The 25213-nt window shown below is 45.8% G+C and overlaps 1 protein-coding gene across 6 annotated transcripts in view; it reads left to right on the forward strand.

Moving 5' to 3' along the window:
* The window catches only part of RPTOR (regulatory associated protein of MTOR complex 1), a 112977-nt gene that overhangs the window by 58105 nt on the left and 29659 nt on the right, over positions 1-25213 (forward strand). For 2 of the 6 annotated variants that reach the window (XM_015880020.3, XM_015880022.3), the window contains exons 11-22: positions 2458-2559; positions 5755-5838; positions 7227-7337; positions 10670-10744; positions 11351-11416; positions 12029-12220; positions 13466-13606; positions 15587-15704; positions 17025-17165; positions 17544-17702; positions 23770-23888; positions 24235-24303. In XM_015880020.3, the coding sequence (XP_015735506.1) occupies positions 2458-2559; positions 5755-5838; positions 7227-7337; positions 10670-10744; positions 11351-11416; positions 12029-12220; positions 13466-13606; positions 15587-15704; positions 17025-17165; positions 17544-17702; positions 23770-23888; positions 24235-24303 (1377 nt within the window). The remainder of the gene's footprint in view (positions 1-2457; positions 2560-5754; positions 5839-7226; positions 7338-10669; positions 10745-11350; positions 11417-12028; positions 12221-13465; positions 13607-15586; positions 15705-17024; positions 17166-17543; positions 17703-23769; positions 23889-24234; positions 24304-25213) is intronic. The other 4 variants (XM_015880023.3, XM_015880025.3, XM_015880024.3 and 1 more) reach the window with 3 other exon arrangements.

Genomic DNA, 25213 nt, shown 5'->3' on the forward strand with positions numbered 1-25213 from the left:
TTCAGTGCTGAAAGTGTACCCAAATAGATTCTGTACACAGCTGCCATCTCCATGTATTTAGGAGTGAAGTTTGGGAGTTTTCTGGAATGCTTTTGTGATTATTGAGTTGGTTCGAAATTGGAAGAACAATCTGCCACAGCCGTATGTTTTCTACTTTTTAAAAAGGTGTTCTTAAATTAAATGACTGTTTCCACTGAAACAAGCACTAAAAAGAAAAACAGACGTCTGCTTCGTGCTTTTCTTCACAACCTGCACTTCTGGTGTGGGATGTCACTGGGAAGCATAGAAAGCCCAGAGCTCAGCAAGAGGAGAACGATGTGCACATTGCCCCCTGCTCAGAGCAGCTGGGGAGTGTGGGGCTGTGCCTTTACAGCCTTATAAATGCAACTGGAATAGAACCAATTTTACTCTGACATTCTTCTATTATATTTATGATACCAAACTTCAAAAAGGCTTTCTGGCAGTGATTGCAGATGGTCTCCAAAGACCCGAGTACAGGAGGACAGCCATTAACTTCTGCAAGGATGAGGGTTGATAAAGATGCCTTTAAATTCTCCCACCTCTTTTTTCACCCACTCTATGTGCTGTACCTCAAAATGAACACAAATACAACTCTTCCAGCCTGTTCATTTTTATATCAGGTCTCTGACAATATCAGTTGGGTACCTTTATGTTAGAACTGAATATCATCTGTACACCCACAGTCATGTGAGTTAAAATTTACCAAATTTATGTGTATTCAGAAATGGAAGGAGGCAAATACTTGCCTCAGAGGATCAGCAAACATCCTGCCTGCTTAATACTGTGTAGGTTTGTGGCTGTCCTGTGAGGAGAGGACCTGTTGAAGTTCTCCATCAGACACCTAGAGAAATAGTAGGAAACTTGGCTATTAGTTTGGGAGGAAGTGGAAGGGCTCAGCTTTATACTGTGACAGATGCTTGCAGAAGACAGGCAATTGCACATCTCTGATCTGTTCCTTGTGTTCTAATCAAAGTTTTGCCTTCACACCTCCTGATTTATGCCAGCAGGAAGCAGCGTTTATCAGCAGAGGTTGGCAGCTGCTGGGCAGCAGTAATCTGGGCAGCAGTGATGGTTTGGGGTGGGGGGATCATTTATGTTTCTGAGGTCAGGCCACCTTTTCATAGCGTAGCTGCCCAGTGAGTCACAGCATCACCTGCTGCCAGCCCTCCCACCACTGCAGGCTGGGTGCATGGGCTGGGTCAGGCTAGCCTGGATGAAGCAGCTGGTAATCTCTTCAGGGCTGGTTTGTTTCAGCAGCACATTATAAACCACGTGTTCCTGGCTTCTGCTTATTCTCTAGCTGTTCTTCACCACTCAGACCTGCACAATATAATAATCTGCTGGAGCTGAGCCTGCAGGCTAATGTGGGGAGTGGGGTCCTGATCCCACCTCCTCCCTGTCCTCAGCTTTGTTCCCCCTGGGTTTCTGGCTGGGGTCAGTATTCTCTCACACCACTGTGTGCAAAAGGAAGTTTTCCTCCAGCACTGGGGATGCTGCCCTGGCCAGGGTTGTTGCTGAACCCCAGGGCTGTCCAAAAGCACACTGTGAGCTCTGGGGACTGTGTCACATTATTGTCCACTCACCACTGCTGTTAGGAGAGCAGAGGTGTTGGATGCACCCAAGCAGCCTCAAGGTGCTTCAGTGTCATGTCTCCCCAAGTCCTCTTCCTATTTCATCAGCCAGTCAACCTGCCTTATCAGAGCAAAGCCATAACTGCATCGTGCTTTCCAAAGCCTGCAGTGCTTTCTTTTCTCCTCTATGTCTAGCAGGTACCACAAGCCAATTTTATAGGCTTTTCCATGGTGCTTATCACACTAGTGTCTTAGCACCAGAGCCCAGCTGAGAGCTATTAGCTGATGTTGGGAGTTCATCCCACCTGATGAACTTCAGGAGGGCAGTGTTAAAGTGTACTGAATGCTGCAGTTCAGTGTGTTACTCCCGTGCTCATTTACCCACACTACCAGGATATCTCTATTGGTGGATTATCTCTAATTAAATTAGTGGATTCAGTACTGTAAGTAAACCTTCCATTCTTTGTTTGCCTACACAAAGTACTATGACTGCATTCACCGTGCTGGGCAGAGGCAGCACGGGAGTGGAAACTGCCTCTGCAGAGCAGATGAAAGCACTTCTGCTGTGGCTGCTTCTCATGTGGAAGAGATTAGCTAGATTTCCCCAAGAGCTGTGATATCTTTTCCAGTTTCTCTGCTCTTCCCCTCTTTTCCGAACGCGTTAGTTAAATGTCAGTATGTTTAAAGGGAACTGCATCTGATCGGTCTTTGGGAAAAAAGAATTTACATTAAAAAGCAAACCAACCAAACATCTGCCGGTTACTGTTTTTACAACCAATACACCGTGTGAGCCCACAGATGCCAAATCTAGTTGCTTTACTCGTTTTTAAAGCCAAACATGCCATCTGTATTCTTGCTCTTACAGCACAGCCCCTTCTTCGCAGAGCAGCTGACGGCGTTCCAGGTGTGGCTGACGATGGGTGTAGAGAACCGCAACCCCCCGGAGCAGCTGCCCATCGTCCTGCAGGTGAGCAGCCCTGGGCACAGAAATACCTGAGCTCCTCCAGGATTAATGAGGGCTCATGGCATGTCTGCTAGAGGACAAGGTGCTTTTCTTCCCCTCTGCTTTCCCTTTCTGTTGGGCATAACTTGCTGTAGCTTATTTGCAGCTCCAGCACTGTTGGGCAGCCAGCCCTTTCAGGCAGAGTTTTTATCTTCTGCCTGCTTTCACAGAGTGGGCATTAACTGCAGTGTAAATAGTTTGGAAATGGATTAGTTTTCTCTGCTACAGCTACAGCCTGGAAAGTGTTGCCTTTAATGGGATGCTGAAATTTAGTTGCAAGAACATAGAAACAAGTCTCTGAAGACCATGCCTGGAAGGAACATGGGGTTCTGGTAGACATTTGCTTAGATGAGACAAAACTCATTTTTAGAAAGGGGAAATAAATCCAGAAGAAACAACACCGCATTTCGAGTCACCTTTTATCCAAGAGAAATATGGCAGTTGTTCATCTGCTCTTGCCCTCCCCTCTCCACCTGTTTGCACTGACAGAAATACAAACCTTTATTGAGACTGCCGTAGCCTCTTCTCTATCAGGCACCAAAATGTAAAGTCTTCCTGTTTAAAGAAGCACGATTCCAATCACTTATCCAGAGACCTGTGATTTCTTTCACTAAATGTGAGAAGACTTGCCTTCCCTGTTAGCTGCCAGCTTGTTCTGTGACTGACAGCACCATCAATCACTGTGAGACGGAATCTTAATTTCCCTGAGCCTCCCAAGTCTTGAGAGATCAGCTGGATAAACAAATGGAAGGTTTATCTCGGTCGCTGCAATAGGAGAAGGCAGGATTCTGCTCCAGCACCAACTTTGCTGCTTTCCAGTGAATTATTTGGCACCGGAGGGCTCTGCAGCAGCTTAACCTTGCAGTGGAATTGAGAGGTCATCTGGCAAAGGAATCTGCTTTCCCTCCTGGAGTAAAAATGAGCTAGGACAATGTAATTATTCTTTTAATTAAGGTATATGCAGTCATAGAATGAAATAACATGGCTTGTTAACAGGTTTGAGATGCTTCAAATCAAAGAGTGACTGCTTAAGAGAGGGGAGGAATTATTTCACACCTCTTGCATGTGACTTTTTGCTTTAAGCCCCTGGGAGCGCTTATGCTGTGCTGCTGCAGCCTGAGGTTGATTCTGTTTTCCCATTTTAGATGTGCCCCAAGGGAAAGATGGTGTTTGAGTGCCAGGGGTACGGTGCCAGCCATGCAAAGCTTGGATTTGTGATGGTCAGGGAAAACATCCTTTGTACATTGCCTGTATTGACTTCAAGAAGTTCCAAATTTCATTTCAGTTTTGTGCTGTGCATGGGGCAGATTGGACACAAGTGACCTCCTGGTGCAGGGACAGAGAAATGAATCAAAGGCAGAAGTTTGCAGCTGCAGATCCTGGTGGAGGTGCCTCCTGCCATGGGGTGCTGGTACACACAGACAAGTCTCTGCTCACCCACTGCAAGCCATGGAGAGCTGCTGCTACAGTCACCTTCTTCCCTCTGTTTGTTTGTTAGGGAATTCCTAGTCAGGGAGGGATGTGATGCAGCCCTGAGCGCACAGTGTAGGAACTTAATTTCACTCCAGGTTTGTAAACTGTGCATCCCCACATCCTCACCCTGGTCTCCAGAGTTTGTGTCAGTTGTGGCCTCAGTTTATTGTGCAAATCAGAATGGGAAGTGTGAAAACGAAAACCTGAGAGTCAGTGCTGGCTTGTTTGTTTCTGAGAATAATGAAATGGAACTTTAGAAATAAGACAGAGTCTGGGCTGGTTAAAGAGTCTTGTGGGAAGTCAGTGCAGTCGAGATGTGGTTTTGTATCTTCACCTGGAAATCCTTTTCAATCACACCCATTTATTTCCAGCTACAGCAAAAAGTATGGCCTTCCTTGTTTGTTTCTTCTGAAGGTCGAATAGCAGAAGCATTGCCAAATCCTTACGCCCCCTGTGTCTGTGTAAGCACCCTGCACCTAATATGTTCCTTTCTGTTGTTTTAGCTCTGCCCCAGCTTCTATCATGCCCTGGTTTTTCTTGCTGCTTTAATCTCAAACATCTGGCCCTGTTGTTCCTGTACTGGGCATCTTTAAAGCATGTGGTTAATCACGCCAGGTTCTGTATTAAATTTATGGAATAGGTTGATGCCAAGTAGGGCAGGATGACCAAAATGTTTTCTCTTATGACCTGTCTTGGGATCTGAGCAGGGATATTCAGACACGAAACAATTAGAGGGATTAAACACCCTCCCATGTCTTTTTCCTCTGGATTTTCTCTACACAACTTTAGTACCTGGTGTCAGTTGTCCACGGTATGAGGTGTAAGCGAAGTAATTTAGTTGTTCATCACTATTAAACATGAAAAAGACTTTAATTTGTATATGCATTGTGGAAAGAAACATTGAGACTGGGATGCAACCGGGGAGCTAAATCAACGAGTCGCCTTCCCTGAGATCCATGCTGAGGGATGGTGCTCCATTTAAACCGGGGATTAAATGTTGCATTCCAATATCTTACATCTGTTAAGGAGATTAAGAACTGAAAGTCTGTCTGTTAATATTTCACACCAGGGTGGGTATAAGCCAGTAAACTATCACCTCATTATCGTTGTCAGACTCCATTTTAATGAGATTTTTATTAATGACTAATGTGACCTTTTGCTTCCCTTTTAAGTCTCTTATATTGATTTGCTGAGGAAAAGAAGCCTCTTTTTCTGCTTCTGAGCTGTTTTGAGTACTGGCAGGCTGCTCCTTTTGTTCACCTTTGAATCCTTCCTGCAGATACAATCCTATTCCTCCTTTTCTGAGGAAAGGCAGTAAGATGAGACTGTTTGAAATCCATAGTGGCTGCTTCCATGTAGCAGAGGTGAGCTGCATAGGAGCCGTTGTGCTTGAGAGAAATATTAGCAGGGAGAGAACTGGAGCACCACTTGGAGACTGAGATTAACTGCATTCTGAGGGAAAGATTTGCAAGGGTCTGCAAAACTTCATGGAAGGGAGCACTGCTGGGGGCCAGCACCCCACTGGTGACACTGCTCAGTGGAGTGAAGGTTCCCAGCAGCCAGGGTTTGTCCTTCAGCTTTTTCCATTCAGTTCATCATTTCTAAGTTACATGAGGTCCTCCTACATTTGTTCTGCAATCACAAGCTTTGTTCCCTGGTAGTAACTGTTGTCCCTTTCCTCTGCAGGTTCTGCTAAGCCAGGTGCATCGACTGCGAGCTCTGGATCTGCTGGGAAGATTTCTGGACCTGGGGCCCTGGGCAGTTAGCTTGGTACGTTGGTGCTGCGTTTTGTCTTGTAAAAGTCAATTAGACTCTCAGTGTAAGTGATAAATACAAATGATGATTTATGGAAGGAAGATGTGGAAGGTACTCCACAGATTTGACAAATGGCTCTTGTTTTGTGTAGTCATGCATATGGAATGGAGCAAGCATCTCTAAAAGAAAAGTGGTTTGTATTAATCAAGAAGGCCGAATAGCTTTTCATTTGTGCTATTACAAAGAGGAGTTATTTAGACGAAGTTCAGTGTAATATAATAGGAGCTACAAAACAGAAGGCAGCACCCAGGACAAATAAGGAGGTTTATCATGTAAAATAAAGAACAACAAAAAGCCCATATGTTCGTCATCCTCTGCTCTCCCAGCTTACTGGCTGCATGGTTTCTTTTCTTCCTTTATCTACTTGGTCTCTGGATTGTATAAGCTCTTTAGAGATGAAGCAGCTGCCTTCTGTGTTTTGAGAAGTGGCTAGCATGGTGCAGGCAATAAGTAAGAACGTTTAAAGCACTCCTGTAAATGGATCTGTTTGTTGACAACAGTGATGAAGACAAACCAGTAGCTGGCAGTGGGATATCTCCAGGTTGGAGCTTCTTGTTGGCTTTTTTTCCCTCCCATTTTCATCTCAGACAAGGCTCCTTCCTGCACCACAGACAGCTTAGCCCACAGCAGCACGAGGAAAGCATGACTTTAAGCTTTCTAGATTAGAAACTTCCATGAGGGTCAGCATGTGGTGCAGGGCGTCTATTATAGTGACCTCTGCTGTAGCTGTTCTGCTCCTCATGGACTGCAACAACTCCACTGCTGTGTGGTGCCCTGCTGCAGCCCATGGAGCCCCCTGAGCCCCCAACGCATCCCCACCCCCTCCTCACGCTTCCCTCTCATTGCCCTTTGGGAAGGGATCTGCAGTCATGGAGGGATTCTTGGAGATTTAATGAGTTGTGTGTGCTCCTGTGAGCAAAAGGCTTGGTAAAAAGTCTGTGTAAGCGAGAGGCCTAGTTAATTTCCAGTGGGAAGGCTGTAATTATTGAGCTTTTGCAATATGTTTACTTGTGAAAGCAAATGGCCCCATCTGAAAAGAGCACAGCGTATCGTGAAGCATAAAATAGCACAGGCTGCAACGAGAAGGAACGAGTGCTAGATTAACTCTGAGTCTCACCGGGCCAAATGAGTCTGAAAATATCTGGTGACATCCACGATTAAAATGAGCAATAGAGGGATCCCTTCTTTACTAGAAACGTATGAAACTGCCTTCTACCAGGTTTCTCATCTGTGTCATTAAGATATGCTTCGTCTCCGCAAAGCGGGCAGCGCTGCCCCTGTGCACTGCAGTGCCATAAGGCTGAGATGTCTCTGAGCATTTGCTCTTCTCTCTGGCTCCCCAGGCGCTGTCTGTTGGCATTTTCCCGTATGTGCTGAAGCTGCTTCAAAGTTCAGCTCGTGAGCTGAGACCGCTTCTTGTCTTCATCTGGGCCAAAATTCTCGCAGTGGACAGTGTGAGTACTTCTCAGCATGGCTGCTTTCTCTGGTTTTCAGCAACGTGCCTTTATTTTCCTATTTGCTTCCATCCGGTTGCTTTGGAATTCAGGATTTCTCTTGAGGCGCTTCAAAAGGGCGCTGTATTATCTGAGGACTGGTGTATCTCCTCATTTGTTTCTTTCACTTGTGTGCAAGCTGACTTTGTGAATATGAAATCCCCTTTCAGATACTGGCAAGCCAGACTGCCCACCTCTTCAGACAAAGCACACACAACATCATGTTAATGTTCCCAGCTGAGTTTCTCCTTTAGTCCTGTGGTGCTCTGGGGGAGAGCCATCAGATCTCCCTGATTGCATCTTTGCTGGGAATAGTACTGTTTCACATGCTGGGGGGCTTAAAATGCCCCTTGGCTCCCACGTTCCCCTCACACCCTGTGTTCTCACCTGTTTCCCCCTCACATTTTTCATTTTAAATTGTTATCAAACTTGTTTTGCTCAAAACCGTTTCTGTCAGGGTCAGAACAGCCCCTGCCTGGTCTTCAGACCCTGATTCTTTCTGAAAATAAAGCAGAACCGATTTTTTTGGTGACTTGAATTTAAGAGTCCTCTTCCAAGTCCCCTGTGACAGCACTTGCATACAGTCCTGCACTGAACGTGGTTGGCATAGGGGCATCTGTTGCCTAGAGAAGACAGTTTGTTCCTATCACAGGTCTGTGATTCTGGTCTTCTCTGCAATATTTTGGCATCTTTGGGCTAAAGCTTAAAAACTGAGCCCTGTTTGTGTTGTTGTTTTTTAAGGATGGCCTTACCCAGAGCTCGGGGTCTGATTTTGTTTTAGATAATTAAACCGAGAAGTAATTATAGATAAATTGGCATAGTCACTTGTATGGCTCTATGGTTTGTGAGTACAATTAGTTGAGCAATTTAGGATTATTAAGAGAGGTACATAGAGATCGTGGCAGGCACAGTTGTAAGCTGACATAGAATTGCTTGAACTGCTTGTAAAAGTTGACTCTTGCTTATTTGGGGATTTGTTGTTGTTAGGCCTCTTCCATTTCACTATGGAGAATAATGCTGAATGTGTTGGAATTTTTCCTTGCTGTTGATATAGCATTGTCGAGTTTGGTTTTATAAATATATTTTCATTAACATCCTAAGAGGATTTTGGAAAGCAAAGAAAATGAAAACTATTCATCTTCAAGCTACTCTTGAAAAGCTTGTTTTGATGCATGCACCTCTGCGGCTCCTGCTTCAGCCCCAGGTACCTCTCAGAGAGGGCTCATGTATAATTCACGTGGGTGCTGAGCCATCCTTCACTGTCTCTGTGTTGAAGCTGATATGAGAATGCTTCCATCCCTTGCCGTTCCCTGCCACCATCAGTGTTGCTCCCTGCCATGTTTTACTGCCTCACTCCTTTAAAACACCCCAACAAACCAAAAACACACACAGACGCCCAAAAAAAAAGCATCCAGAATACTCGGGTGTTTGGGTTCCTTCCTGTTATTTTTGCATTCCCAGCTCCCAGGCAGTGGTGTGAGAAGGGAGGAGGCAGTGACAGCAGGCAGGTGGGATGAGTGCTGCTGAGGGAGGAGACAGAGTGCTGTACGGTGATGGAGCAAATGTGTGCTAATAGCAGAAAGCTGAGGAGGAAAAAATACCCAAAAAACAATTGATAAAACCATGCTGAAAACAAGGAGGTACTGCTAATATGGGACAGCAAAGAAACAGATCTCAGCACTCCGAATAATTGGCTGAAAACAATAGAAACCGCTGTTCAAAGGAATTAAGAGGTGTAAATAGTATCCCTGCTTCCCAGCTGTGACCTCTGCTCTCACGATGGTGATGCCAGCTCATGATGCCAGCTCTCCATGTTGCTCCCAGGATCTAACAGGGAGGGTTTGAATAAAGGTATTGGTCCCATAGGAGCTGCCCCTGCCTGGAGCTTGTGGGCAGCAATGGGAGCACAATGAGAGCAGTGTGACGATGGGCAGTGTCCTCTGGGTTGGTGCCTGTTTGCTTCTGCAGCTGAGAGATGGGTTTTTTCCCAAGGAGTGAAGAGTGTTCATGCTCAGAATGAAGCATGGGGAGAAAAAAAAGCTGCTCTGTGTGTGTGTGTGTGTGTGTGTGTGTGTGTGTGTGTGCAGCATTACACAAAAGTCAGGGAAGCCTCTCATAGCTGCAGCCTGGCATCAATCCATTCCCTCTGCTCTTTGGTCTGCCAAAAGCAGCATCTCTACTCCCTTCAGCAATAAAATATTCTCTTGCATCTCTGTCTTGCCATCCCCTTGCCTTTCAACAATTAGTTCCCTCCTTCACCTTCTATGCCTGATAAAAAATACATGATCCTGTCTCTGGTGTGAAGCATACAATAGAACTGCTGTCACAAGGGAAATGGGATGCCAAGTCAGTTTTCACTCACCTAAATTTTCACTTTAATAATATGTATTTTCTTGGTTTGACCCTAGTATGTCATACATGAAGCCTGACTTTATATGTTTGCAAAAAGAGCTGTGGGGGGGAGTTCGTGGTGCATGCTGTGCTGTGGGATCAGAGCTGTGTGCTCCACTGCTGGTGCTGCTCCAACAGCTGCATCCCTTACCTGCAGAGCTCAGGGAACAGTGATGTTCCTCCATGGGCTCTGATTGTGTGTAGCAGGAGATATGTCACCATGCATTGGTAGCGTGCCAGTTCACTGTGCCTCAGCACTTGACCAAATAATGCAGAGATTAGAGACGTGTGTGCGATGAGTTGAAATCTTCTTGTCAAAATACAGTCCCGCCTGGGTAGGGGATTGGATGGAACACAGGGAACAAATAATTCCTTCTCCATCCCCCTGCAGATTTACTGGTAATCGCTCGCTGATGTGGGTCACTGTATGCAAACACGTGCTAGGTTTGATCAGTGCTGCAGTCTGAATTGTCCTGGTGCACAGGACTGTGCTTTAACATTCCCATAGATGCTCTGACATCCTGAACCAAATGAGTACTCGTTGCCTTGGCACCAACATCTTCTAATCAGATTCCTCTGAGGTTTTGCTTTTGTTGGCCCTCAAATAATGACAAGGTGTGGTGTGGGTCAGAGATGTCAGGTGAGCTCTTCTCCCCAGTGAGAGGGCACATCTTTGGCTGTTTGTCACTGCTGGGGTGCAGTGTCTGCTCCTCTGCCCCCTGCTCTATGCAGACATCTGGCCATGGCTCTGATGGAGGGCTCGCTCTTTCCTTCACTTCTCACATGAAAACTAGATTGGAGAAAAATGCTTAAGGTGTGGAATATTTATTCACTGTTGGGAGAAGGAATATTTTTGCTACTGTACTGACTGCTTTTTTCTCCTTCTCTCTGTCTTGTTTCAGTCATGTCAAGCTGACCTTGTGAAGGACAACGGTCACAAATATTTCCTTTCCGTTTTGGCAGATCCTTACATGCCAGTAAGAACAAGTCATCTTTATTCAGGTTCTTCCAGCACTTGCTCAGCTTGTCGGGGTTTGTACGCTGCTTTCTGACACAGCTCTGCTAATGAGGGCTGCTCCCACCTCCAGCTCTGGGACCCACTGCAGCCACTGCCTGGGGAGCTGGTGCTGCTGCTGGGCTGCGTGATGCAGGCAGCCTCCAAACAGGGAGCTGCAAAGTTGCCTAAAGATATTTAAGCATGAATTACTCAGAAAGATAGGAGCTGTGGGCTTCTGGGGGCTGGGTGCAGAGGCAGGCTCATTTTGCTGTAAGTTTCATAATTCTCTCTGCAAAAGTTTTTTTTTTTTTATGTGGTTTCCTGTAATGAGTATTTGTATGCCTCCTCCAGAACAATACCCAGGGGTTGGTTGGGAGGATCGTATTGGCAGTCTGATGATACAAAAGATTATGGAGTGTCTGAGGAGTATGACAAGATGACAGGAAAATCCTGGCTTTCTCTCCCCTCTTGCTCTTTTAATGCGATAGAAACCATATTCAGGATAAGCTCGTGTTTCAGAAAACATGGAAGGTTGTTGTTCTCTGACCCGTTTTGTAGATAACAATTAGTTGTGTGTTGTTTTAAGGCTGAACACAGGACGATGACTGCTTTTATTCTGGCTGTAATTGTTAACAACTACAACACAGGACAGGTGAGTCCCAGCATCCTCTCTCCTTCTGTTGTCTCTCTCTTCTCTGCATTGTGCCTTTACTTTGATGAACGTGCCTTGGCTCGCATTAGTGCACAACCCTGAACTGGAGAAACAAAATAGAAGATGGCTTCACGATAGGTTTTGGTTCTTGTTTTGGTGGAGTAAAAGAAGAATTGGCCTGGAGGTGTAACAAGCACACGATCCGGATGTGCCAACTGGAAGAGGAGGTTAAGGACACACCAGCTGCCCTCCAGGCACTGCACTGACGTGCTGATATAGTGCCTAGTTCTGTCAAGTGAGAATTTGATGGCTGTGATACAGTTCTTGAGAAGGATGTATGGAAGGAGCCGTAAACCTTAAGGCTCTGACAGGTGCAAAGGAGTATCTCTAATGAGGAGAAAAACAGGTTTTATGCGTTACAGGAAGTATTTCTAATGCTGACCTATTCAACTTGCTACTATAGCATGCAGTATACTTTGCCCTTGTGCTGCTTCCAAATGGTGTTTTGCAACAGGATCAGTATATAACCTGGTTTCTGGTCTGGTTTTTTCTTTTTTGATGATGAGGTGGGAAGCTGTCAACCAAAATAAATGGCATTGATTTGTGTTTTAGGAAGCCTGCCTTCAAGGAAACCTGATTGCTATTTGCCTGGAACAGTTGAACGATCCACATCCTCTCCTGCGTCAGTGGGTGGCCATTTGTTTGGGGCGTATTTGGCAGAACTTTGACTCAGCCAGGTGGTGCGGTGTGAGAGACAGCGCTCATGAAAAGCTCTACAGCCTCCTCTCTGATCCAATCCCAGAGGTAAGAAACCAACTGTTTAAACAAACACCAGCCGGACTGTCAGAATTGTGTAAGCAGGCTGCAGAAATACTTACAAAAACAGTGTCTTCAAGGGCTTTATGGCTGTATCTTACTGCTCTTCCTTCGAGATGGTTCAAATCACACAAGGCCTGTGAGAGAAGCTACTGAGGGGCTGTTCATACAGCCCAAGGCTCAGAATCTTAGAACTGGCACAAGGAGGCACCCCCTTTTTCACTTGCCTGCGTATCAGAGGCTTTTTAACAAAAGCGTCCCAAAATTCACTGTGTTTCAAAAAACCCTCTCATCTTTCTATCCGAGTATGGAAACTGTTCTTCTCCTGGCACATGAGAAAGTACATCTTTAACTGAATGCATTTTACTCTTGTGACCAAATCTTCAAGAGAGCAGAGATTCTTGTGCAGAGCGTGGCTGTGATTGACAGAGCCAGTCAGACCCTGCTGGGATTACGTGGTGTGTGGAAGTAAGCCTGGAGATAAACGCCACTGCTGACTTGCAGTCATTAAAGATTAGCTCCCCTTTTACACCAGTCTTTCTCTCCTGTATCTCCTACCTCCTTTCTCTTGCCTAATCTTTCCCACGTTCTATAATCCGTATTTGTGCAGCGGTCGGGTCGACCTGTCTTTATGACACATCTGCACCTCTGTTTGAGGAGCCAGGGTGACCATTCCTGCTCTGTGAAGCACATCCTGCACTTGCTGATTATGCTGTATCCCCACTGTTTTCACTCTCTGCCAAGGCAGACTGTAAGGTTACCCAGCCATCTGATCCCTCCGTTCTTTGTGTGATCTGGCAAAATTTACCCTGATTTCAGCTGCTGTCTTTTTCTTTTTCCCAACTTCTGTTACCTTTCTGCATGCCCTTAACTGAAGACTGGAGTTCAGTGCTCTTGTTAAAGAGATTCACATGCCAACCGTAACTCCCTCTATGCCTTATTCCTATTAATTAATATTCTAGGCAGTATCAACTGGAAAAATCACCCATGGGAAGGTCACTGAATATTCTGGGAAATTAAATGCACTCCTTCATCTGTGAATACTTATAACTCAGCACTTTGATGAACCTGGTTTGGTTCTTAGTCTCTGTGGGCTTCCATTCAGCCCTCGCTATTTACTTGACACAGTAGCCTGGGTTTCCAGAGGCACCATTTGTGGGGATAAGAGCTCCCAATGGCAAACTTGAGGCCAGAGCGAAGGGGAAGATAATGAGGAATGTTTCCCTCTCCCAGGTTCGCTGTGCTGCCGTCTTTGCACTGGGAACATTCGTGGGCAACTCAGCTGAACGGACCGACCACTCCACCACCATCGACCACAACGTGGCCATGATGCTGGCCCAGCTCATCAACGATGGGAGCCCCATGGTTCGGAAGGTAGGGACAGGGCAGCTCTGCAGTGGTTTGGTGGAGCTGTTCTGCCAAGCTCTGCACTGTGCTGAACCAGAGTGTGTTACTTAATAGACTTTTCACTGATTCTTATTTTTGTTGTTGTTTTTAAATTAAAGAGAATGCAGTGATGGAGGTAAGGAAGGAGAGTGGTGACGGTGAAGTCTTTTTCAGGTCGTTAAAGGATTTGTCTGTTAACACACTTCTGTTGGTTCCTGTTCTGATTGAAACATTTCACATTACACAACCTCAGTGAAATAGCAATCTGTTGCAGGAAACATGGAGTGTGCAGTGGTCCAAGGGGAGGAAGAGGAGAGGGAAGTAAGAGGGCTGTAAGAGAACATGAGAGCTCACAAACAGATCTTGTTGCTTTTGGAAACCGTAAGGAAGGATGACAAATGGGTTCAAAGGAATTCTTCACATTCTGGAGTGTTATTTTCTGATGCACCACTGTACAACAATAGAACATTAAACAGTTTTTGATGTTTTGGATTGTTCTTGATGGGATGCACTTAGATGTCCTAACGCTCGTGTCTGCTTAACTGGAACATCAATACCCTGACAGGTTGTCACCGACCAGCATTGTGAGGATTAATTTTTGCTGTCTTGTTCCAACATTTATCAATTTAATTCAAGAGAGAACTGCGTGTCCCACTGTATGCTCTGAGATTCATAAATCTCTATTTTGGAGTTTCGTCCTCTGAACAGAGAACAGTGAGAAATGCTGGTTCTCCACCTTTCCTTTTGGCTATTTCCACACGCCCAGCAAATACTACCTATCTATGGGTCTGAACTTCACCACCTCTTCCCTCCCCACCCTTGTAATTCAGTGTTCCTAAGCTGCACCTATGGGAATGAAATGGCTATGGATTGGCCAGACTGTCCTTTGTGGGTGCGTGGCATGGTCCTCATGTTGGCTGCTGACGTGAAGGTCAGGGCAGGGCTCCTCGGGGGAGAGCTGAGCCACATCCCCAAGGTCCACATGTCAAATACTGTTTCCTTCTGCTCAGAGCAAATGTAGGACAGGTTGTGGGGCAAAAGCTTGGCTCGCTGTTTGCATGGCACAAGGATGGGGTCATGCCATGCCACTGCAGGCTGAATGCACCCATCCCAGCTCACTGCTGCTTGAGTACACAGGAGCTGGGCATTAATTCAGTAGTTTCTGGGACACAGCATCAGTTTGACAATATCAGGCAGAATCAAAGAGCAGTGGCAGACTGTTCAGATATAAAGGACTTGTTGTGAAGAATTAATTTTGAAACGGAAGGCTTTGCCTTTTTTCAGATCATCCCTGTGAAGCAAAGGGAAAATCGATGCTTCTCCCAGCCAACCATAAAAAGTGTCCTCGTCTCCACTCGGTGACAGATGGGTGTTAATTTTGTCAAAGGGTTGGTTTCGCAGGGACCTGAGTCTCCATAATTTAAGAATAAAAAATAAAAATAGCAAGTCCTTGCAGAATAGAAGGCCATTCCCAGTCACGTTCACTCAGAATAGAGCTAAGTTGCCATCATCTTTGTCATTGGTTCATCTCATGCGTTTAGAAGTTCAAGTGTTTTTTTTTTCCCTTTCCACTGCATTAGGGAAAGTGTAGGTAGGGCAGCAGACCCTCAGCCCACTGCAGCAGTATCTGTCTGGAGAAGTGCCCCTTGGCTCATCTTGGGAGAAGGAAATGTGCTCTGTCTCACTGGTGTTTGGCCTATTAGAGAAGTTCTGATTTAGTTTCTCGTTGTGGTAGCAGAGGGTGTGGGTATGTGTGAAGCAGATCCGCAGGAAGCCAAAGCAGCTCATCAGACAATTTGCCTATTGCTAATGAGTGTTCCTGCATTTTTATTTCTTCTCATTACTAGTCTGGATGGTCTCCCAGTTGTATCAGTAAAAATTGGGCATATGGTTCTGTCTTTTCCTTTTGTTCACTGTTTCTGACCTATACAACAATGGAATACCTTTTCTATTCTGCTCTTTCCATAGGAGCTGGTGGTGGCTTTAAGTCACCTGGTGGTTCAGTATGAGAGCAATTTCTGCACTGTCGCCTTGCAGTTCATGGAAGAAGAGAAGAATTACCCTCTCCCTTCTCCAGCTGCCCCAGGTTTGTGTTCTGTGTCTTTATGGCAGACAGCACGGGAGGATTTTGATGGGGACAGTTGAGTTCTTGCTGGTGGTGATTTGTTGAACAGCAGCATTGCTACAAAGCTGAGGGACGTGGCAGATAGCACGGTAATACATTTGTCCTGGAGAAATGCATCCTCAGCTGAGTCTTCGTCTCACTTGTGGAGACGGAACACCCAGCCAAATGCAAAGGGATTCCCTTCAGATCGAAACTGAAGTATATTTGTTAAAAGGCTTCCCAGACTTCTTATCTGAAATTATACCTGAGCCTTCAGTTTTTTGTTGACCTAAAGGATTAGAAACTCAGAACAGAGCAATGAACTCAATGTACCCCTTTCTACTGTAAGGCACCAGCTTTGTGTCTATAGTCCTATCCTTTTTTTGTGTGTTGCTTTACACAGGGAATGAAAAGCCCAAGTGAAGTTGTTGCTGGCCTCTTATTTTCCTTAGATATTAAGGACATTTGAAATAATCAAAGATAATGGGGCTGTTGCAACAGAAGCCTGGAGGCAATAGCATGTGTTGTCTCTGCAACAAGTCGTTTAATCTCCGCATTGTCTGAATAAATTAATCATATTAGAAAATAAGTTCCACATTTGTCTTTGCTGCAGGAAATAAGCATTATTTACCATTTATACAAGTGCTTTTCCACATCCAAAATGATCTTAAAGTACTCTGTAAGTAGGATGCACTGGAAGCGTAGCCCCAGCACCATAATGCAGCCATCTCTGCTTTGGAATAAAACAGAGAAGCTGTGACATTGTGTGTGTATTCAGGAATGAATATGGGGGGAAAAAAATGGGAAATTGCAGTTATCCAAGTATCTGTATTTCAATACAAGCTGTAACTAGGCCTGAAATTTGGTCAGGAAAGTGATTTTTCATAAGCCTTTGTAACAACCAGAAAGAAAGAATCCAGAGCTTTAGCGAGCAGAAGCAGACAGAAGCCTGCAAGTGCCATCTACTAAATGGAGTCTGCTGTAGCAGTGTGTCCTAGCACAGCGTCTGGGCAATGGCCCAGCATCAACCTGGAGGGATGAGCCATTGTGTTTCTGGGTAGTCTGCAGGCACTGGCAAGGCTCAGCTCACCTGAATTTATTGGATGGAACAAAATCACAGCCTAAACAACAGCGAAAATGTGTTCCATGCTGGTTGTGTTCAAGGAGGATCCCGTGTTGTACCTCGTTCTGTTTATGCTTAATGGACAGTGGGTGAATTCTGTTTGTGTTGGTAATGTTTTAGCTCAGTCTTTGCTGGGTCCCTTTGGTCACATCTCTAATTGCTAAATTTTGCATCCACAGAGGGTGGGAGTTTGACACCGGTGCGAGATGGGCCGTGCACACCTCGACTGCGATCTGTCAGCTCTTATGGGAACATCCGAGCAGTTACCACAGCCAGGAACCTGAACAAATCCTTGCAGAACCTCAGTCTGAATGAAGAATGTAAGAGATTAGAAAGTTCTGTCATTTTTCTATGCTGCCTCTTGCAAGCCGCCATGTGTAAACCAATATGCAATGTGCAAATAACTTGTGCCTTGATTATCCAGCTGGCAGCTCCAATGGGTTAGATGAAGAGCCCTCTCCTAATTAATTTCAATTTACTGGTCATTAATATTGATTTAAGTGTTTGAGGATCAAGATGGTATCTTTCCATTTCCTGACACGCATTGGTTTTTCACTGTCGGAATCGTTTCTGACTCTTTGACCCTTACTCTGTATTTAAACATTCAGTTTTTGAAAAGGGGATGTTGTGGATTTGCCCACACCTTCACTGAGCGCTGCACGATTTGTTTCAGCATCTGCCCTCCTTTCCTTTGGCAGCTGGAAGCTCTGTTGCGTTTTCTCCTGGGAATCTCAGCACCAGCAGCAGTGCCAGCAGCACCTTGGGCAGCCCTGAGAACGAAGAGTACATCCTGTCGTTCGAGACGATAGACAAGATGAGACGAGTCAGCTCTTACTCTTCTCTGAATTCACTCATAGGTGAGTAAAGACTCTCCCCCTTCCTTTGGTGTCGCCTTTCTTTGCATGTTCGCACTAGGTTTTATGGAAGGTTTGCATCTCAGCTCCTGCTAGAGCTCTCATGGCAGCAGAAATGCTGTTCCTGTGCCTGGTTAGGCTATATGCAGAGCAGAGCCCCTCCTGCTCTGAAGCTTTTGGCTTCAGCTGTGTGTGCCTTGCTGTGGCAGACAGCAATCCTCCTAGGAATACGAGCACAGAAATGTTGCACATGAAGGGATTTTATGTCCACCGTGGTTTTGTTGCCTGGATAATCAAAACAAGGACTCCCCATCTCATGGATGCAGCAGCTGGGCTGTCTGGCAGTAACAATTTCTCTCGATTATTTTTCATGTAGGTTGTATTTCTGTATAGCACAACCATTTTGTTGTGTTAACTCACAAGAAAGCCTTACCTGGCTAATTTTCCTTGCATGTTTATATGCACGTTGTTAAAACAAGGCATAAAATAAGAAGGAATCCTAGGGTGAGTCTCAAAAACAGACTGATAGTTTCCCATAACTTGCTTTTGTGCAAAAACTGACTATTTCCAGCCTTCAAAAAATTAGTGCAAATGGAGTGCTCCTTGATGCTAAGCTTGCCTTGGCTGAGGAAGCACTTTGCTCTACCCTTCATTGGCTGGAAAAAGTGATGGTGCTTTAACCCTCCTGAAGTGAAAGATTCTGGGTTGTGATTTGTGAGACCTTAAGGCCCAGTGGCCAGTTTCAAGTCATGCGTTCATTAGAAACTTGATCGATTCATTTGCTTTTGGTTGTAAGTAGTGAAACTGAATCTTCTAAAGCGTGGCAGAAGCATTAGGAAATTTCTCTTAAGCCAGAGAAGCTGGTTTTGCTCAGTTCCTCTGGTGCTGAGTGGTGTCTGTGTGATGCCTTGTGCAAGTCTCACAAGATTATTTTTTCCAACTGTGCTGGAAGCTCTAGAGATCGACTGGAGGTGCGTCAGGAAAACCTAAAGAAACAGCAAGAGCAGTTCTCTGAAGCCTGTCTCATTCCTGTTTAATCAGAAGAGCTCATAGCCAGCTGGAAACGAGACAGCTTATAGAAGTGTTTAAAATTCATAACTCGCAGAGAATCCCATTACCTTCAGCGTTTGCTTCCCGAAAGCCAGGGCTTTTTTCATTCCTACTGAAGAAGCACCATCTCTCAGACTGTTCTCTTCTGGTCCCCAAGGAAGGAGTTTTCAAAACCCCATCAGCTCCAGCCGCCCTCAGTGCTGCTGTGCAGCCAGCCCAGGCTCAGATTAACACTGCTGTGGGTATTTGTCACTTTGCAAGTAGCAGCTGCAGCTAGCCTGTAACGTTCCAGAAGTGCCCGTCTGCCTTGGGGTGAAGGTCTTTAAGTTCTAGCGGGGAATAGAATCCTATTGTAGCTTAGAGGAGTCCCTGGGGTGATGGACCTGCCCTGAATGAAAGAATGTTTTGCTCTGCTCTGTATCTTCTAGCAGAATTAACAGTGATTTGGCTCTGCAGTAATGAAAGTGCCCCAAGTGTTTGGGACAGAGAGAGCAGTAAAAAGGGTGCTTTGGGTACATGGGTAGAATCAAACCAAAGTAGAAATCCAGTCTGTGGTAATAAAAGGAGAAAATATTAACTGCAGTTTATTCTGCATTCAGTACTCAGCGTTCCCTACATTGATTCAGTGATGCTCAGGGCTTTCTTCCCCTCCTGTGGTTTTGGGAATGTGGCTCTAGAAGGATTTTCCTAGATCAGCCTATCCACTTACCGACACTGTGGCATCATACAATGTAATTCTTCCCACACACACAAGGCACCTTCTTCTACCATTTTACAAACAGCTTCCTACCAACAAAACGTGACCAGAAAAGGCAGCAGGTACCTTTGGTCTCTGGGTATGCTGTCCTTGCCCAAGCAACCTTGGGTTACCAGAAGACTGATTTCTGGCCCATGTGTGGCTGAGCTGGCAGCAGCCAGGTTTGGTTAGTTAACACACAACACACAAACACCACTTTGGATGGGAAGCTGAGCCTTGCTTCTTTTTCCATAAGACAAGTAATTAATCTTGGCGTTCTGGATTGTATTTTTTAATTATTTTTTTTTAATTTTTTAGTTTTAAGATGACAAAAGAAAAGGTATTGAGATGAGGGCTTTGCATACCTTGAAGGTGATTATTCATATCTAAATTGCATGATTAAAAATCTTTGAGCATCACTGGAAAGATTATATTAAGGAATGATCAAAGGAAGAGGAGGAAACCTTGGAGCAGTGAATGCAGGGGAGCATTTCTCTGCTTCAGCAGGGGAGCTGGGGGCAGGAAACTGATTGCTGTGTCACAGGAGCCATTCTGAAGAGCTGCCTTGAAGTAACACCCGCAGCAGGAGGTGACTGCAGTGAGGATGACGAAGGCGAGAGGTGTAGGTGGGCAGTGAGCTGCAGGAGAGAAGGCTGCTGGGACAGGTAGAGCCTCCTCTCTCGCTAGGCACTATATTTAAATTCACTGTCGTGGGAAATAATCAGTTAACCAGTGCTATTTATAAGCAGGACCTCACAAAATGGCAAAATACAGGGATCTGAGTGGGCTTTGGAAATGGACACTTGTTGCAGAGGTTGCCCTTCAGCTTGTGCTATTTGCCCTGCACTATGGAAGCAGCATGGTGGAACCAGGGCAAGGCTTGGGTGCTGCTGCACGGCTACGTGAGGCAGCAGCTGCCCTTCATGGCATTGCTAAGGCAGTAGAGAACTGGGATGGGAGGGAAATCCCAGCATGCGGCAGTGGGCAGCAGAGCAGCGTGGTTGGTTTTGTGGCTGTGGTTCCATGATGTGCCAGTGTTCGCCCTGGCCTCACACACCCTCACTGGGCACAGGCAGGGAGCAGTGGCATGGGCTGGCCATGGCAGCTTGCAGGCTGTCAGCACTGTGCACAAAAAATCAATTTGCTGTTGCTCTGGGGAGCGAGCTGCTGCTCGTGGTTGTTGAGGTAGAACACAGGAAGCTATCTGAATTTCTGATGTTTTCTCCTTTGGAAGAGCTCCTGCAGAACCTACAGTCATTCTGGGAAGTGGAGAAGCATATGGGATGCTGCTTTACAAAGCACTGGAATCAGTATTGATGGGAACCAGATAGCTGAGCCCTCAGGTGCTGCTCAGTGTGAAGTATTCCAGCTATGTGCTTTCACTACACACCAACCCCAATGTGTTTTTGGAACATACAGGAGCAGAGCTGCCTCCGGTCCGAGGCACACAGCAGTGTGGGTTCAGCCATTGGTCAGCTTTTGCTGCTGTGCTGGGTGAGCACTGCATCTTTCAGAGATCAGGGCTTACAGTCACTGCAGTGATTTATAAAACAGGGTTAGAAAGAGACACCATCACAGTTTGGTGAAACAGAAAAGGTAAATAGAAGCGTTAGTACGACGTGGTCCTGCACTTCATGTGCTCGGTGACCTCAGCCAGGTCCCTTCCTTGGGGCAGTGATGTGATGCCAGCTGTCACATTGAGCTGGGAGCTACGTGCGTGCAAACGAAATCAAAGGCGTCAGTGAAGAAAGGCAATTTATTTTTGACATTCCTAGCTGAGAGAAATCATTTTGTAAATCTATACTGCAAGGTCCATTTAACTGGCTTTGAATCAGCCTGACTAATTACAGAGCTGTCTGCTTAAATTAACACCCCCGTCCCCCTTGCTCGGCCCTTTGTTTGCATCTCGTGGATATTTTCCTCGTTTCAGTGCAGTACATGAAATCAAGCTGCTGCTCCTGCTGCCGCCTCTGCTGCCTCCCATTATCCCAGTGAATCCACGTTTGGGTTCCTGCAGGAGCTGTGTTGGATGTGTCACCGGGCTGAATCAGTGCACAGAACAGCATTAACAGAAGGGGGGGCAGAAAGCAGCAGTCCTCCAGCCCCGCTGCTGAGCCTTTGTAGAAATTCCCTCTGTTCTTTCCAAAGGCTGCGGAGTGAATGAGGGATTGCACTGGCGCAGATCTGCTTTAAATTTGTTTTTCATGACGCTTAGATGTATAAACAATGTTATTGGCTTTTTTCCTCCTTCATGACTGCGTCACGAGTGAGGTGGTTATCAGAGAAACTGACGAGCACCTCCTCACTCTTCCTTTCTCTCCCTTTCCTTTTACTGCCTTTCAAGGGCTCTAAAAGGGTCCACACCATTCAGATCCCCACTGCTTCTTGCGTAGCTTCTGGCACAGCACGCACAGGGGCAGGATGCTGAGCTCAGCTGGTGTGTCACTGCCTGGCTCTAGGGCTGCTGTCCTGCCATAGCCCATAGCTCTGTGTGCCCCCAGCTCTGCTTTTCCTGCTAACAAGCAGCTTCCAGGTTGCAGAAGTGAGTCTCAAATAGTCAGAAGCCTGAAAGGACAGACAGTGCTACGTCGCGGCTTTTTCTGCCTGGGAGGCCCATTCCTCTTCTGCACAGGGATTTTGTGTGTTGACATTTTCAAACACAGATAAAGAAACTGTGAGAAAGACAGTGACTTTTGCCAGCTGTGACCACAGCCAAAACCTGAGGTCGGATCTGTGCTGTTCCAAGTCAGTTCTGCTGAACCTACACATGCTGTCCTTGCATGTTCCTCAGCCAGCATCAACCACGTATGACATATCGGTGCCCTTTGACTGTGCTGTGTTTGACAGTGGTTTTTGCTTTCTGGGATCATCACCCTGTGCCCTGCTTGCATTGGAAAGGCTCAGCTGTAGGACCCTGTTGTATGGGTCACCCATGGCAAACGGGCATTGCTGCCCGAGCGGTGCTGTCATAAATACTCATCACTGAGGCCGCTACGTGAAACTCTTAAGTAGAGAAATCCTTCACACGTCAGCCGGGTAAAAGATCCTTTGTGTTGCAGGTCAAGTGGAGGGATGGAGTGAGATTATCGCCTCTGCTTTTTGCAGAACGTTTGTCACATGCTGGGGAGTTTTTCTGGCAGAGGAGGGATTGGGTTGTCTGGCGCAGGCAGCCATATGGCAGCGCACTGTGCGGACTGCTGAAGTTTATAACTGCACACTGCTTGCATTCTTCAGCTTGAGTTTAAAACCAAACTGTCCGTGTCTGTTTTCTGTTGGCCTGAGCATCAGGTTCAGCTGCACGAGGTGCTTGCTGACCAAGGAACCCTGTCTTCACAACTTAACGCTTTATATTTAGATGCCTACAGAAACACGGAAGGAAATGCAGTAACAGCTTGATCTGTCATTTACCATTGATTGTGACTCATCTGAAATCCCTATTTTTGTTCCTTTTTTGTGTGTGTGTGTTAGTGCCACTGCTTTAATATTGTCCAAATGGCTCGATTCCCAAAGGACAGTGTTGTCCCTATTACGCTCGGTGGGGGTTAAGAGGAAGAATAACATATTGAAGATGCACCTAAAAGCAGCAAAATTAAATGTTCAACTGGGTTATGTCCGTTTTTACAAATGCTTATTAATTGGATTTGTACTCAAATCCATCCGTCCCTTCTGCTGGAATAGCAAACTGCAGATATTCTCATTAAACAACAAATTGGCAATTGAGGAATTGACACAAACGTCAGTAGGAGAGGCTGAGTTAGGCTCTGTGCTTAGCAAAGGTGCAGCTCTTAGAGCTTCACTTTAAGATTTAGCACTTAGTGAACTTGTAGAATACTTAAAGCCCTGAACAGCCAAGCGGAGTCTTAATCCTTAAAGCAGCTATAAAAGTAACCATCCAAATAGCAGCCCCTGACTACATATTGCATGTATTATTTCAGCTCAGGAGCTCCAAAGGCTCTGTCTGGTGCTCCATTTGGCTTTTTCAGTTTACTTGCTGCAGGGGCACAGCAGACTGGCAGTTTGATTGAAGCCTATTCAAGTAGTCTTTATTTTGCTTCCTGCCACTCTCACTTTACCAACTCTTGCAAAGAGTTCACAAAGAGGGACAAAGAAGAGGCAGAATGCCCACGTAAGGTGTTTGTGAGCTCTCTTCTCTTGATGTTTTCTTAGATGTCATTGTGATGTGTAGAGTTCTGATGAATTTTCTCACCTAAGATGAAAGAGTTTGAGTTGACGGGTTTGTCATGTTCCTGGGATTTGTTTTTTGTTGTTTTTTTGTTATTTTAGGCGTGAGTTTCAACAGTGTTTATACCCAGATTTGGAGAGTACTCCTTCACCTGGCTGCTGACCCCTATCCTGACGTCTCCGACTTGGCAATGAAAGTTCTCAATAGCATTGCCTACAAGGTATGCCCTTCTGTGTGCATGAGTGTCCGTCTGGCTTTTGTATGTTGATTTTCTTCATGCTTAGGCACAGGGGTAGGTAGGCTGAGCTGCACGGGTCCATTGGAGGGCTCTGGTAAGTGATCCTAGTTGAGTCTGGATCAGTTTCTGAAGGAGCTTGTGGTGTTTTGAGATGATAAACGCTCGTGTGAAGTCTTGCTCAGGTAGAATAAATAAATGGGGGTGGGCCTGGGATTGTAAATTAGGTACAGACCTTAGACAGCAGGTCTTGTTTACAAGTATACTTATCAGTCCCTGGGAGAAACCTTCGATATCCTTCATTAAATTATCCGTTTGCAAACCGATTTAGATTATGCAAGTGGGACTGGCCTGCAGACTGAAGCCACAACGGCTCTCCAATCCAGGTGAACTAGTACATGTGAGTCAGCATGCAGACACCCCTGCCACTACTCACCTCCCAGCCAGGCCTACCCGCCTAACCACCATCCTCATCACATCTCATCCTCCAAGGATGACAAGATGTCCCTGGAGGCTGCCATCACTGCTGTTGGGAATTGCCAGCTTGGGGAGCTGGAGGAGCACCCTCACCTCCTCCCGAGGCGAAGCACCAGGCCACCCCAGAACATCTTCTCACCAACTGCCTTCCCCATGCCCAGCAGCGGTGTCAGAGCTCTGACTGCAGCCCTTCCCCGCGCTTGGATTCCACCTCTTGTAGTTGCTGTAGCATCCAGACCATGAGCCATTCCAATGCGAGATGGCGTCTCTTACTGATGATTTCTAATGAATAACCCTGAATCTTCAGTTGAGGCTTCTAAGCTGAAGTTGTGCAGTAAGAGATGCCAGCATTGTGCACCACCATTTTAACACCTTAGAGATTTCTTGCTTTTCAATCTGATTTTCTCTTGAGAAAATAGTTACTTATTTAAATTCCTCCCTTTGTTTTAAGCATACGTGTCAGCGAGTTGGAAACGTCTGTATTTGGGGATAGAGAATGGTTCTGACAGTGGGGGCGGTGAGGTCAGTCCTCCCCTGGTGATTCTGTTGTACAACAAATTGCTGTCAGGCATCAGGTTCCAAATGAAGGTGAATAAGAGAAGTTAAAAGATTTCCATCTCAGCTCGAGCTGCACAGAGCTGTTTTGGTGTTGAATGTTGGAAGGCTCTTTGCAAAATGAAACGTTAGTCCGACTCTTGGACTTAAAGGGCTATAAAAGGAAATGGATCTGCTTTTTCTGACTTAACTATTTTTTCAGGACTGACTCCTTTGCTAGTGGAAAGAGATGGATTAGTATTAATAAAGGTGCGGTGGTGCCCTGCAGCTTCTCCACC

The sequence above is a fragment of the Coturnix japonica genome, chromosome 23, assembly GCF_054131305.1.
Source record: "Coturnix japonica strain WE chromosome 23, WE-NBRP24, whole genome shotgun sequence".
NCBI lineage: Eukaryota > Metazoa > Chordata > Aves > Galliformes > Phasianidae > Coturnix > Coturnix japonica.